The 13,288-nt window shown below is 52.5% G+C and overlaps 1 protein-coding gene across 2 annotated transcripts; it reads right to left on the minus strand.

The window, feature by feature from the left end:
- Window positions 1-419: 419 nt before the first annotated feature.
- Window positions 420-6,123, minus strand: NPAS4 (neuronal PAS domain protein 4). Of its 2 annotated transcripts, XM_045892543.2 has the most exons (8): window positions 5,718-6,123; window positions 4,850-5,001; window positions 4,563-4,665; window positions 4,181-4,442; window positions 3,890-3,999; window positions 3,407-3,542; window positions 1,850-3,285; window positions 420-1,150 (listed from the first exon to the last, which is right to left on the minus strand). In XM_045892543.2, the coding sequence occupies exons 1-8, from the start codon at window positions 5,890-5,892 to the stop codon at window positions 1,122-1,124; spliced, it is 2,403 nt and encodes an 800-aa protein (XP_045748499.1). In that variant the 5' UTR covers window positions 5,893-6,123; the 3' UTR covers window positions 420-1,121. The 2 variants fall into 2 exon arrangements, with proteins under 2 accessions (XP_045748499.1, XP_045748500.1); XM_045892544.2 differs by lacking the exons at window positions 3,890-3,999; window positions 4,563-4,665; window positions 4,850-5,001; window positions 5,718-6,123 and having other exon boundaries at window positions 1,046-1,150; window positions 4,181-4,436.
- Window positions 6,124-13,288: the final 7,165 nt, after the last annotated feature.

Below are 13,288 nucleotides of genomic sequence, written 5' to 3' on the forward strand. Positions count from 1 at the left end.
GACTCATGTTCTGAAACTTTAAGCCCATGTCCCCGAAAATATCAGGTCGAATCCCCTGCCCATCCCCAGGCCCTTCTGCTCCCTCCCACACTGTGAACACTGCCAGCCTGGGGCAGGCAGGAGACTCCGATACCCTCTAATATTTTATGCCAGAGCACCTTGAAGGCAAGAGACAGCATTCTGTTTTGGCTCCGAACTCTCTAGCTTCCAGCACAGAGTAGGCCACACCCTGCATGCGTGTGTTGAGTGAAGGAATGAATGAGTGCATGAGTGAAGGAAGAAGCCCCAGGGCTGTCAGTCGGCCCAGTCTTTGCCTCCGGGCCCGCAGGCTCCCCTCGGGGCCTCCCAACCTTCTCAGATGCCCACTCTTCCCTTTTCACAGCGGTGCACACCAGTGGTACCAAAAAGGCAAACTGGACTTTATTATAAAGTTGGCTACAAAGTCACCGCAGCACCACGCGGTGGCTGCCTGGGCAGGCCCAGGCAGTCTGGCAGCCGGGTGAGTCCCGTACCAGGTACACGCACTCGTGCAAGCGCACGTGTGACAGTGGCAGGTCTGCCTTCCTCCATCGGAAAGGAACGTAGCGTCTCTTCGCGCCCCCCACCCCAGGCGCGGGGCGCAAAAGTCACAAGAAGGGCCGCCAGGGCGGCAGAGTCCATCGGAATTGAAATCCCGTTACTGGTGTGTAGAGAATTCTACGTGGGTGTCAGCCCCTGAGGGCACAGGCTGGCCCAGGTGGGCGCTGCCTTTCCCCCACCAAGGCCCAGGGGTGGCTTGGCCCCCAGGAGTGGAGAACTGGCCCAGGCCCATGGGGTAGTGCGGGGGGTGGGGAAGTGAGACTCCCCCATTCTCCGCTTGAAATCCCATTCAAGGAAACTCACTACGAGTGAATACAGATTGAAATGGAAACTGGGATTGCTTGAAGTCTCTAAATTTTAAAAAGAAGCTCCCCTCCCTTGCCCTCCCACCTCCCCCCCCCCAAAATCCTGCAGGGCCTGGGGAATCAGATATATCCCCCTCCGGCCCCCAGAATCCCCCCAACAGTCCCGGGGGGGTGGAGAGCGGCTCCACGTCTTGATGACAATATGCCATACTTGACGACGTTAAGTCACAGACTTATTCAAAACCTTGGTTCCCCTCCACTTCCATCTGCAGAGAGAGAGAGAGGGTACAGTCAGTAAGGTCATTAGGAAAGATAGGTTGAGGATGTGGCATGCTGTTGGCACAAGGTACAGCCTTCAAATATGTTGGTCCAATGACCGAATGATCACCAGAGGCTCAGCAAGATAAGGGAACCATCTGGGTGGATGGAATGAAACTATGACTCTAGTTTTGGAAAGGAGGGAGCCATGGGCAAGGAGCCTCCGATGGGCCAGGGCCTGAGTTTCATTTTCTTTCTTTCCCAAACTCTTACAGACTCTTGCTCTGTATTCTCTTTAGGAGATAAGAATACTGAGATAGAACTCTAATCCCTCTTCCATCAATTTGTTGTATGACCTTAAGCAAGTTTCTGTAACTCTGGGACTTTGATTTTCTTCATCTGTGAAATGGGTGGTGATGGCTGATCTAGGTCCCTCCCAGAGTTAAAAAGCACAAGCCACTAACCAAGGATTCTCTTGCACTTTATGCTGCATCCCTGACCCCTGCCCTCTAGGCCTGCTTGTTCAGAACATCTATGTTAAGTTTTTTTACTAGTTCTTATCTTCACTGCTACCCTGGGCAGCAGGTGTTGTTATCCCATTAATAAAATTAAGGTACAGAAAGGGGAATTTTTACTCATCTAATTCTACAAGCATCTCATTGGCAAGACAGGGACTTGAAGTTCCTGAACATTTTGGTTGGACTCACCTTCATGGAAGCTGTCTTGAACTTGGCTCTGGAGTTGATGCAACTCATCAGTAAACCCATCGTAGGGGAATGCTGAGACACCTGTCTCAAAGGCGGTTTCATATGTGGCCAGGTCCTCCAGGAAGCTGTGGTCTTCTGGGGACAGGTTGTTGCAAGGCGATGAGGCCCCTCCTGGGACCGCTGCCTCAGGATCCCCTGAACTCCATTCCCCATTGGGGTCTGGGGTAGAGAGATCCATGAAGATGTCTTCCACGGGCGTCTCTTCCAGGAATATGTTATCAGGGTCAGCCAGAAAATCCAACTCCTGGCATTTCCAGGGTTTCAGGTCCAGGCTGAGCACAGGGGGACCAGCCCCTGGCAGGGACAGGTTGGAGTCCAGGGGCTCCAGACCTCCAAGTGGCTCCAGCCCACCCGTGCCAGCCTCAGCTGAGAAGGGCCTGTCCATGCCCTGAGCCAACTGGCTGATCTGCTGGATGAGGCGGTCTATCTCATTCTGCTCCTTCTCAGAGTAGTGGAAGAAACTCTGCTTGACTGGAGAGGCCTCAGGTGTAAGCAGGCCTTCGGGCACCAGAGGGACGTCCACAGAGAGGGGGCCCCGCAGCTGGGCTAGGGCCAGGAGCGTGCAGTCCCCATTACCAGGGCTGCTAGGACTTGGGGGCAACTTCTCATAGAGAAAACTGCATCCCTCCTGGGTGAAGTAAGTCTTGGTGGGATTGGGGCTCAGTTGCTCTGGGAAAGTTTGGCTGGGGCTGTTGAGGTGTGCTTGGATTGCTGTGCTGGGAGGAGTCAGCTGCTCATGGGCAGGGCTACCCAGAGACTCTGGGAAGGTGGCGGTGCTGGGAAGCAGCTGGTCTGGAAAGGCAGAGGTGCAGGGAGTCAATTGATCTTCATAGCTTCTGGCTGAGGTTTCGGTCAGCTGGCCTTGAAGTGGGCTAGTCAGTGGATCTGGGAAGGTTGCACTGCTGGGCGTCAGTTGATCAGAAAAGGTTGCAGTGCTTGGAGTCAGCTGTTCTTGGAGAGAGCTGGATGGAGTGGACAAGTGGGTCTGGAAGGGCTCGTGGAGGCTGAAGAGGAAGGCACAGCCTCCTGGCTGGTGAGGTGTGTAGGGTGGGGTGCACACAAGATCCTTGCTCAGATCTGCATGAAGAGAAGGCTCAGAGCCAGACGGGAATGCCAGGTAACTAAAGCCCAGCTCTTTTTGGGATTGGGGAAGCTCTTCTGATGTTGAGGCAGCACCCAGCTCTGGAGCACTAGGGAAATTGGTGCTTCTGGAAGCCCCCAGGGCTGGGGTAAAGAGTGGGTTGGGGCTAGAGCACTGCCCTTGGGAGAGGATGTTCTCAGGGAATGAGGGCAGCATGGTTGGGGTGCCCAGGACATAGGCTGCTTGGGTGTTTTCAGAGTTCAGCTGCTGGCGGAGGCTCCAGGCTTCCGTGTCACTGGAAAGGAGAGAAGAGGCAGATGGTAAGGGTCTGGTGGTCTTTCCCAGAGAAGTTCCCTGATTTGTATCTCCTCTATGTCCACCTCAACTATCCTCCAGGCTCCTGCCTTGCAGCTCACCTGATTGGGTAGTTATTAGCAGTAATAGGGCCCTCTGGACCTTCTGAGTATAACAGGCAATAAATCCATGCCCAGCCTCCAGGCTTGGCCTGCAGTCTCACGACCATCTCTGCCTGAATATCTCCACTCTCGGCCACTGAAGGGAAAGAAGAGATGCAGAGTTAGGATGTCCATTGGGCAACACCACTTAAACTCCCCCCTTGCTGACCTCTCCACTGAATTGGGATATCGATGACATCTCTATTTCTGACTACCCTGACCTGCACCACTCAGCTCCCCACCTTGACCTCACCACTTGGAGTCCCCCAGTTCTGATTATATTCTCACTTTGACTCCTCACCCTAAAGTTCACCCTATAGTATCCAAAATTATTGGTCTCTGGCATCTCCCCAGCATAAGTCTTGACCACAGCCCTTCTTGGTTGGGCCTCCCATCACCTTTCCCAGCTCCCTGTCTTGTTCCCCAGCCTCTCTGGACACTCACACAGGCGGTAGTGTTGAGCAGAAGCGTGGGCCAGGTCCTCGGGGTGCAGAAGTCCATACCATGATTTACAGAGCAGTTCACTGCGCTCAAAGCCCAGGTAGATTAGGACACTGGGAAGGTGGAAAGGGTGAGGTCAGCTTTCTGTTTTCCCTGCTTTATACCCAGGCATCTCACTCCCTCCCAGGTCCTCTGTCCCCTTACACCCCGTCCTCCCTGCCCCTGACTCCAGAATCTAGGGTCCCCTCATATCTGGCTTGCCTTCTTCCTGGAGTCTGAACATTCTGGGCTTACCTCTCGGATATGTCCAGCAGGGCCAGGTCCTTAGCATGACGGCTCTGGAACATGGCCAAGAAGAGTGAGGCAGGGCCAGGGCCAGGACCAGGGCGAGGTCTTGGTTCCAGTGGGGCACAGAAAGCTGTGAAAACAGGGTTTCCTGCCCAGTAGGCCCCAGGTGGATGAGCATGGAATCGGCCTCGAATAAGCACCAGTTTGTTGCCTGCACTCTGGCGCCTGAGAGACTTGGAGGTGTTGAAGCGACAGCGGAAGAGGCGATCTAGGTAAATGGAGAGAAAAACTGATTAAGAGGGTGGATTGGTTGAAAGCCATAGCACATAGGGAAGAGCAGGGAAGCAGGAAGGAGGTTTGACTGAGAGAGGGAGAAGGGAGTTCTTACCAGTGTCCAGGGCAGAGGGCAGGGTGAGCTGCTGGCGCACAGTTAGGTGGTCAGCTGGGTCAATGATGTCGTAGATACTGTCACCCTGGGCAACGAGGTCCACCTGGAGAAAGGTGAAGAAGAGATGAGATGACATTTAGTGAAGGCAGCAAGGGCCAATCCTTGGCACATAGCATCTGTCAGGGTATAACCTCCCCTCCTCAGTAATTCTCAAATTCTCAAAAGTGGAAAGCTCATTGTGTCCCATATGTGCCCTAGCCCAGACTGAGAGGACCCTCACCACTCACCATGGAGTGGCCCAGATGTTCGCTCACACTCTCAGACAGATATAGCAGCTTCCCCTCAGCTGTGAACACAAGTAGAAATCCAGGTAGTGCTGCCACTATGTCTTCAAGCTCTTGAGATGAGAGAAGTCCTGTGGGGCCCGCCAGAGGAGTGCCTGCAGGGTAAGAAGACATGGTGGGTCAGGAGTAAAACTGGGAGGCAAAGCATGAGTGAGGAAGCATGGACTGAGTTTCAGAAAATCCAGAGGAATTTTTTCATGAACCTGCCTTTGCACACACCTGTTGACCCGCTGCCCACAGCTCTTGCCCAGGGAACCTGTTGCTGGATCTCCCTAGCCAGAGAGCCCTTTGACTTCTAAGTCGGGGCTAGGTCTTTCTTGGCCCCGAATTTCAGACCCACGGACAGCGCTCAAAAGCTGACTGGGCGTTCAGCACCGCGAGCAGCGCCTTGCAACCCAGTGGTGCTGTCAGCACCGCGGACAGCGCTTCAAAAGCTGAAGAAGCGCCCACTTTCAGCATAGAGAACCATGGATGCACTTGCCCGGGTTTTGGTGACTCCATCCCTGCAACTTCCCAGGCTTCCCTCCCCGGGCTCCTGGAAAGCCTCTGCGCTTGTGGGAACTAGGGCCATTCTGTCCTGGCTCTCCTTCTCCCATGATTCTGGCACCGGGGACCCTATCCAGGCTCCTACCCTCATCCAGAACTAAGGTGAGGTCTGAACAGAGCTCATGAGGAAAAGTAGGAAGTCCTGAGTTCCCTAAGTCTCCCTTCTCTCCCCAGCTCTCCGCCACACTGCCCTAGACATGCAGCAGTCTCCGTGGGTTCCCTTAGCTCCATTGCCCCCCGTCTCCAGCAGCCCCAGTTTGCTCACCTCCAGCGAAGAAGACGCCCTTGCGGGTGTAGATGCAAGCAAGACTCATAATGTGCAGGTAGGACAGCCGGACCTTGTCCGCTTCGGCCAGAGGCAGCAGCTCCTTGAGGTTCCGGATCTCAGCGTTGATCTGGTCGCGGCGCGCCTTGGAGGCGCCCTTGGTGGAGCGGTACATGACTAGCGGCTGCAGAGCTCCAGCTCCGGTGCTCCGAACACCTGCGTTCCCGTCCCGACGCACCGGTAGCTTCTTCCTTCTTGCTTCCCCGTCTCTCGCTCAGGCTCTCTCTCTCCTCTCTCCTCTCCTGGGCTCCGCTCGGCTGCGCTGCCCCCGTCGCCTGCTTCGTTCCGCCTTATATAGCTCCTGCTAGGCGTGGGGGGCTCGCTTTAGAGAAAGGGGGGGCGGGAAAGCAGGAGGCTGGGCTAAGCAAGCTGCAGCGGGAGCCGCTGGCTGGGGAGGGGGGAGAGCTCCTCCTCCCTCCCTGGCTCCCGACGTCATCCCATGACGTAGAATGAGAGCGGGAGGGGGGACGGGAGGAGGGGGAGAACGGAGGCTGCGGAGGGGGCCGCGGCTGGCGGCAGCTGAGCCGAGAAGCAGGCGCTGCATTAGGAAAGCCTGAAAGGGGGTGCAGGGACCCAGGGGTCCAAATGTGTTCAGCTGAGGGAAGGGACAGGGTAAGGGTTAAGGCGGTCTGAAGCCCCTGGCAGGAGAGTCTGTAGAGGGGAGGGAGGGGCTGTTTCCAACATCGATTTTTCTCAGGAGATAAGGAAATGGGGGAGGAGCAGGGTAGTTTACAAATTCCTCCTTGCTATGTGCCAGACAAAGGTCACGTTCACATGTGGGAGAAGAACCCTCCTCGGCCTCTGCGGGATAGGTCGCCGCTGGGATTTCTCTCTAGGGATTACTCAATCTGGGATTCCCTTAGTCACTTTCAAAGAACAAATCTCCTCCCCCCACCCTTTCAAAACCCGGGCTTTGGCATTTAGCAGGGGGCATTACATGGAAGTCTAAGTCTCTAGGGTGGGGTGAAAAGGGGGTCCTGAGGGAGAGGGACCCCCTGAATTTGGCCTTGGTTCTATTTTCCCACAGCCAAGAATAGGAATACCAACACCAACGCTGTAGTCTGCAGTAATTCTCGGTTTCCCTGTCAACTAATTAACTGCAGCCACTAACAGGGGAAACTGAGGCAGGGTCCCAAGGCACCGTGAGGATCTGGGTCTGCACCTAGGTATCCCTTCCCCCACCCCGTTGCCAGCCCCCAAAGCGAGCGGTTCCCCCCGCCCGACTGCAAGCCTCGGTCTCCCGGCGGGCCGGGGGCGGGGGCGGGGCCGGGGGAATCCCAGCTCCATATTAGGACAGGAATCCTCCGGCGGCTGCCGCGGCGGCGGCGACGGGCGGGGCCTGGCTGCCTCCGCACCGCTCCGGAGGGCTCCCCCCTGTCTCTGGCGGGGAAGATAGGGAAGCAGCAAAGAAACGAGGGGGCTGTGCTGCACCCTCCGAGATCCCCGCACCTGCCAGGGACCCCGTAACTCCGTCGGGCTGTCCTCCATACCCCTCTCCAACCCCCTCCCCATCTTCGGCGCTAGGACTCCTTGTTCTGTCTCTCAACCTTCAACCCTCCACATCCTCCTCCCTTGGCCCCGACTAGTTTCTGAATCTCATTGCCTGCTTGGTGGTCTTTCTCAGCTTTGTACCGCCCCCCCGAAACGTTCCCCCTTCTGCTCTCTCGAGACCCCCTTCCTCTCTTCATCAGTTTTGTCTCCGCATCATGTCACCTTTGCCCTCTATCTCCTTCTTTCCTTTTTTTTTCTTTTCAGCACAGATGATTGCTCTCTACAGGGGCTGAGGGAAGCCTTTCTTTCCCCTAGAATCCCATAAAAGGAGAAGAAGTGGTCTAGGGGACATTTTATGTGAAATCTTATGGTAGAATAAGGATCTGTGTGAAATCACTAAGAGGCTGAAAATAAGACCACCTAAAAATTGGAGGGAGAGGGATTGGCCTGATTGTAGAAAGTTACATAGGAAGCGTGGGGATAAACTTTGACACCAAGAAGCAAAATTTGGGTTCAAGGAACTCCTCATCCCCATGGGAAATTGTGGTGGCAAGAGAGGCAGAGTGGGGACAGAAGACAGCTGAGGAGAAGGGTTAAGGCACCCTTAGAAGAGGGTGACTGGGCGTCCAGTTGTGACCATTTTGTGCCATTTTGGCAGAGGTTGGGGCCATCTCCATCATCCATCCTGTGTTCAATGGCATGGCTGAGATGAAGGGAAGAGGTGTTTGTGTCTGTCTGTCTGCCACTCTCTCTAACCCTATTTATCTGGATTACAGAGAAATCCTTCCTTCAGGAAGTACATCTCTGTTCCACTCCCATCTCTATCTGACCCCTGATGTACCCATCCATCCCTCCCTCAAACTTCTGTTTGGACAAGCCCTTGATCTTTGGATCCCATTCTTGTATGAAAATCCAGGGCAGTGTTCCTGATTTCTTCACCCACCGATGCTTTAGCCCTGGCTGGGAGACTATCTTAGTACCCCTTTCCATGATAAGAACTATCTGTTTGTCGGGCCCAGCCAGTCTCCAGCGAGCTGAACAGAGACGCAGTGAAAGAATGGGGCACTGACCACTGTCCATGGTGCTGAACAAAACAAAACAACCCAGGAAGTAATTTGGCCATGGTCTACCTGGACATCAAAGTAGGGCTTGAGTTCACAAAGGTCTCAGAGTGAGGCCCCAGTTAGCAGTCCACTTCTCCTCCAAGGATGAATATGGGAGAGGGTTTTAGGGGCCCAAGGTTTCTGAGCTGGAGGAGTAAAATAAGCATGAAAGAAGAATGAGCTCAAGGGAACCCTTGCATTTTTCCAGAATGGGCTGGAGGGAAGGCCCTCTGGAAGGAAAGAAGGGCCTAGAAAGGGACAGGGAGGGGGAAGAGAAGGGCTCATCCTATTTCGCCCACTCTAATTCAAGTTGAGAAGCTCTGTATGCCCCAATGTCTCCTCTCCCTAGGCCAGCTCCCACTCCCCTTGCCTCCCACCTCCGTGAAGCTATTTTTAACTGTGCAGAACCAAAAATAGCTTGGCAGCAGCTTCAGGCCGTGGGAGAGGAGCTATTTATATCACCAGTGACGGTTCCAAAATAGCAAGCAGGAGGAGGGGGGCGGCTGGCACGCTAGAGAGCTCCTGGCCGCTGCTAAAAATACTGGCAGTGTGAGTCATCCTGGCCTGGCTGAGTCACCCCACTCTCCCCCTCCTTGAATCGGCAAGCAGCAGCAGCAGAACAGAACAGGCTAAGAATTGGAAGCTTGAGATGGGGGAGGTATCAGAGCCCATTGGCTATGGGAAAATGGGCAAGAAATGAATTGAAAGAGGGGCTTTGACTGTGGTGCCTGGGTGGCTCAGTTGTTTGAGCATCTAACTCTTGATCTCAGCTCAGGTCTTGATCTCAGGGTCGTGAGTTTGAGGCCTGCATTGTGCTCCACACTGGGTGTGGAGCCTACTTAAAAAAATAGGGGCTTAGGGGTGAATGTGTAGAAGGAATGGGGGGAAGAGGAGCCACCCAGTTAAACCCACGGTGTGAGCCTGCAGTATTCTCAGCATTCTCAGCTATGCACTGCTGTTTAGGGATGCTTGGGCAATTGAAGGGAGGGAGCCAGACTGAAGGTGTGCATGTGTCTGTCTGTCCATTTGACTGTGACTGTATTTGTATGTCTGTGTCTGTCTGCATTTGCCTTCATAGCTGTGTGTCTGTATCCCTGTATATCTATGCATTTGCTGATGCCTGCATCTATGTCTGTCTTTGTAAAAAATGTCCACCACTTCCTGTGTTGTGTGTAGTTCTATGTTTGTGTATGTGTTCATGTTTGCAGTTTTCTGTGTGCCTCCCTGTCTGTGTGTGTGTCTATATGTGAGTCTGCTCTCTGCCTCTTTCTCAGCATCCAATGGAGAATGTATGCATCCCCAACCTCAGTGCACCTTCTGTTGCCCTCTCGATATCACTGTTGGCCTCTTGCACAAACTATCCCTTACTTCTTTCCACCCAGCATCTTCCTTTCTATCCAACCACTGAACCCAACCATTTGTGAAAGTATGTATTGCATGCAATCTCTAGTAAAAAGATGGAGGAAGGGAGCCCCATATGACCTCTCCCTTTTTTCTTGAATTATCCCGAATCCTCCCTGGCCTGCAGGAGTAAGTGGTTTTCCATCGCTCCATATTTGGGGAGCTGAGGGAAGAGAAGGGCTTTCTTTAGTTCTAAAAAAAAATTCCTGGTGTGGGCACAGGCATGCGCAGCACTCACACACACACATACACACACAACTGAGAGAGAGAATGAGAGAGAGAAAAAAATATCAAGGTCCCTTCTTTACTGAGACAAGCTCTTTGCATCTGTTGCCATGGCAACCCGCCCACTCCTTCCCCGAAAAATCACCAAGAAGAGGTGATGGCATTGAGGACGGATTGGCTGATTTCTTTCTTTATTACTTTTTTTTCTGAAAAATGTCTTTTTATAGCAAGAACAGGCCGTGAGATCCCCTGCTCCTGTCTTGCATAGCTTTATTGGGGACCTAGAGAGACATCACCCCTCAACCATTCTCAAAGAGAAGTGTATCTTTTCCAGAGATTTTGGGGATGATGGCCTCCTGAGAGAGAGAGAGAGGGTGACTGGGGATGGGGGGTCTGCTTCTTTAGAACAGGATGGAGACTCCTGGTTAGGGCTACTTTTCTGGATATTTGGGCAAGGATCTTTCTTGACAGAGGGTTGTTGAAATGTATCTTGTCTTACCCTGGACAAATGTGTTTATGATGAGGAGAAAGAAAGAGGAAGGGAAGGAGGGAGGGAGAGAAGGAGGGAGTGGGGGGTAGAGAATCACTTTATGGGTCTTCAGAGCAGATGACAAAATAGATGCCTAAGGATGCAAGATCTCAGTGGTAGTCAGACCAGACAGGTGGACAAGATGGCTCAAGAAAGGTCCATTAATGCAATTGATGGTGCTAAGAGTCACCACCAGATTATAGCTGTGGCTACTTGACATGCACCTCAGGGAAGCTGGGCCATAGGTAAATGATCTAGGTGATCTGAAGCTCACCTTTCCTAACTTTGAGTCTCAAAGGCCTCCTCTAAAGCCTGGCCACCAGCCACTGCAGCCACATCCCTTTCTCAAGTGAACTGTAGCCTCCTGCCAAATGACTGGATGGTAGAAAAGAAGGGATTCCTCATTTCCTCCTGTGCTTGGCTTGCTACAGAAATGGGGTCACTTGAGGCTGGAAGTTGGAAAGCCAGACTAAGAATCTGACTCTAGAGAGAAACACCTCTTCCTTCCAGTGGACTGCTGCCACTCTTAGGAGGCAAGGGCATGGCCTTGGGAGGGGAGTTAGCTCTACTTGAAGTGACGGAACAGAAAGACGGAAAGACTTGAGATTTGCTCTGACCTGTTAGACCAATTCTCATGGCAAATCTGACTGATATTGTTATAGTCATCTGATAGATGGTGAAACTGAGGATCAGAGACAGACAATGACTTAGCTAAAGTCACACAGCAAGTCATTGGTGATTCTGGGCCTTAAGCCTAGTGCCTGCTCCCAGCTCTTTCTCTTGCAGCATGGGGTACAGCAGGGGTCTGCAGACGCTGGTCAGCATGCCAAATCTGGCCCACTGAGTGTGTAAATAAAGCTTTACTGGAACACAGCTACATCCATTTGTTTATGTATTGTTTATGGCTGTTTTCACCCACAAGGTCAGGGTTGAGCAGTCACAACAGAAACAATATGGCTTGGGAAGCCTAAAATATTTACAAACTGACCCTTTTCAGAGAAAGTTTTCCATCTTTTAGGGTAGGATGAGTTCACACTAGGAATATCTCCACCTGTCTCTCTCTCAGCCAGAAGCTCTCTGGGCCCAGGGCATAGTAAGTTGTCATTTTACCTCTCTTCTAAATGCTAGAAAGCAGTAATGTCCCTACACTCCTCAAGGGAGGACAGATTGGGAAGCCCAATGGGCTAGGCTCCTTACTGGCTTCTAGCCCCCATGGAGCGTCTCCATGCAGGAGTGATGGTCCACTTCCTGTTGCCATGGCAACAAGAGTTGGAGTTGGCAATAAAGAGTCAGGATACTCCATTCCATCCTTACCCCAACCCCAGTCTCAGGACTACATTTTGGGAAGGGGGGGTGTCCCATAGTTGGTGATTAAGGTATTCGGCAGGACAGAAAGTCTTGCTGGGAAGAAAATCATGGTATTATGGGGTCTTAGGCCTCTCAGAATCTTCAGTCTAGCCAAGGGGAAGAATCTTTATGCAACTTCTCAGAGAGGTTTGGTAACTTGCCCAGGGTCACACAGCTAGAATGAGAAGATTTTAAAATTAGAAATCAGGTTTCTTGATTTCTACCTCTTTCTACTTTTTAAAAATATTTTACTTATTGGGGCACTTGGGTGGCTCAGTTGGTTAAGCGACTGCCTTCGGCTCAGGTCATGATCCTGGAGTCCCGGGATCGAGTCCCGCATCGGGCTCCCTGCTTGGCAGGGAGCCTGCTTCTCCCTCTGACCCTCCCCCCTCTCATGTGCTCTCTGTCTCTCTCATTCCCTCTGTCTCAAATAAATAAATAAAATCTTAAAAAAAATATTTTACTTATTTATCTGAGAGAGGGCACAAGCAAGGGGAGGGAGAAGAAGACTCCTTGCTCAATGTAGGACTCAATCCCAGGACTCTGGGATCATGACCTGAGCCAAAGACAGACACTTAACCAACTGAGCCACCCAAGCATCCCTACTTCTTCCCATTTTTACCAGGCTGTTCTTGGGTTTGAAACCACACCAAAGTTTTCTTTTTTTTTTTTTAAAGATTTTATTTATTTATTTGAGAGAGAGAATGAGAGAGAGAGCATGAGAGGGGGGAGGGTCAGAGGGAGAAGCAGACCCCCCGCTGAGCAGGGAGCCCGACGTGGGACTCGATCCCGGGACTCCAGGATCATGACCTAAGCCAAAGGCAGTCGCTTAACCGACTGAGCCACCCAGGCGCCCCCACACCAAAGTTTTCTAACAGATTCCCAAGTATCTCCCCAGGCCCAGGTGTAGGGTTCGCCAGTCTGTCAAGTGAAAGCATAATCCTTATGTAGAGCTAGTCTGAGCAATGGCTGTCTTGTCTTCATCTGCATCTTAGCAGCCTGTTTTCTTTCTCCCAAGGCCTTTTCATTATGTGATCACTCCCCCAATCTACTTGCACAGGGAGATATTCAGAACATTTTATCTATTTATGGTTATGAAATCAACAAATCTCATGTGAAGAGGGTACATGCTGAAACCCACACACTGAGACGGTCAGAGCTGGGCGAGTGGGCTGAGCCGAGAAGGTGAGGGACAGGGAACCATGCAGTGGGTGGGAAGAGGAGAGTGTAGCCAGGTGGGAAAAGACGGAACTGCTCTGGGCAAGGACCTGGAGGCAGGGCTGAGAAAAGTGGCCACAAGTAATACAGTGAAGAGCATGTCAGACCAGCCATGTTCCAAGGGGGTGGGGGGAGGAAAATCAATCACCTAAAATGTTTTTTTGAATGCAGAGCTGGGACCCAACACTCCTGTAAGC

The sequence above is a fragment of the Mirounga angustirostris genome, unplaced genomic scaffold, assembly GCF_029215605.1.
Source record: "Mirounga angustirostris isolate CCGP_5_RB_7025 unplaced genomic scaffold, mMirAng1.0.hap1 SCAF_13, whole genome shotgun sequence".
NCBI lineage: Eukaryota > Metazoa > Chordata > Mammalia > Carnivora > Phocidae > Mirounga > Mirounga angustirostris.

Bases quoted from the DNA above. Each gene is read 5' to 3' on its own strand.
- NPAS4 (XM_045892543.2), bottom strand. From the start codon at position 5,892: ATGTACCGCTCCACCAAGGGCGCCTCCAAGGCGCGCCGCGACCAGATC. The intron at 5,002-5,717 runs GTGAGCAAACTG...CTTACCCTGCAG, and splicing joins GGGCGTCTTCTTCGCTGGAG to GCACTCCTCTGGCGGGCCCC. The intron at 3,286-3,406 runs GTGAGCTGCAAG...TCTCCTTTCCAG, and splicing joins GCTAATAACTACCCAATCAG to TGACACGGAAGCCTGGAGCC.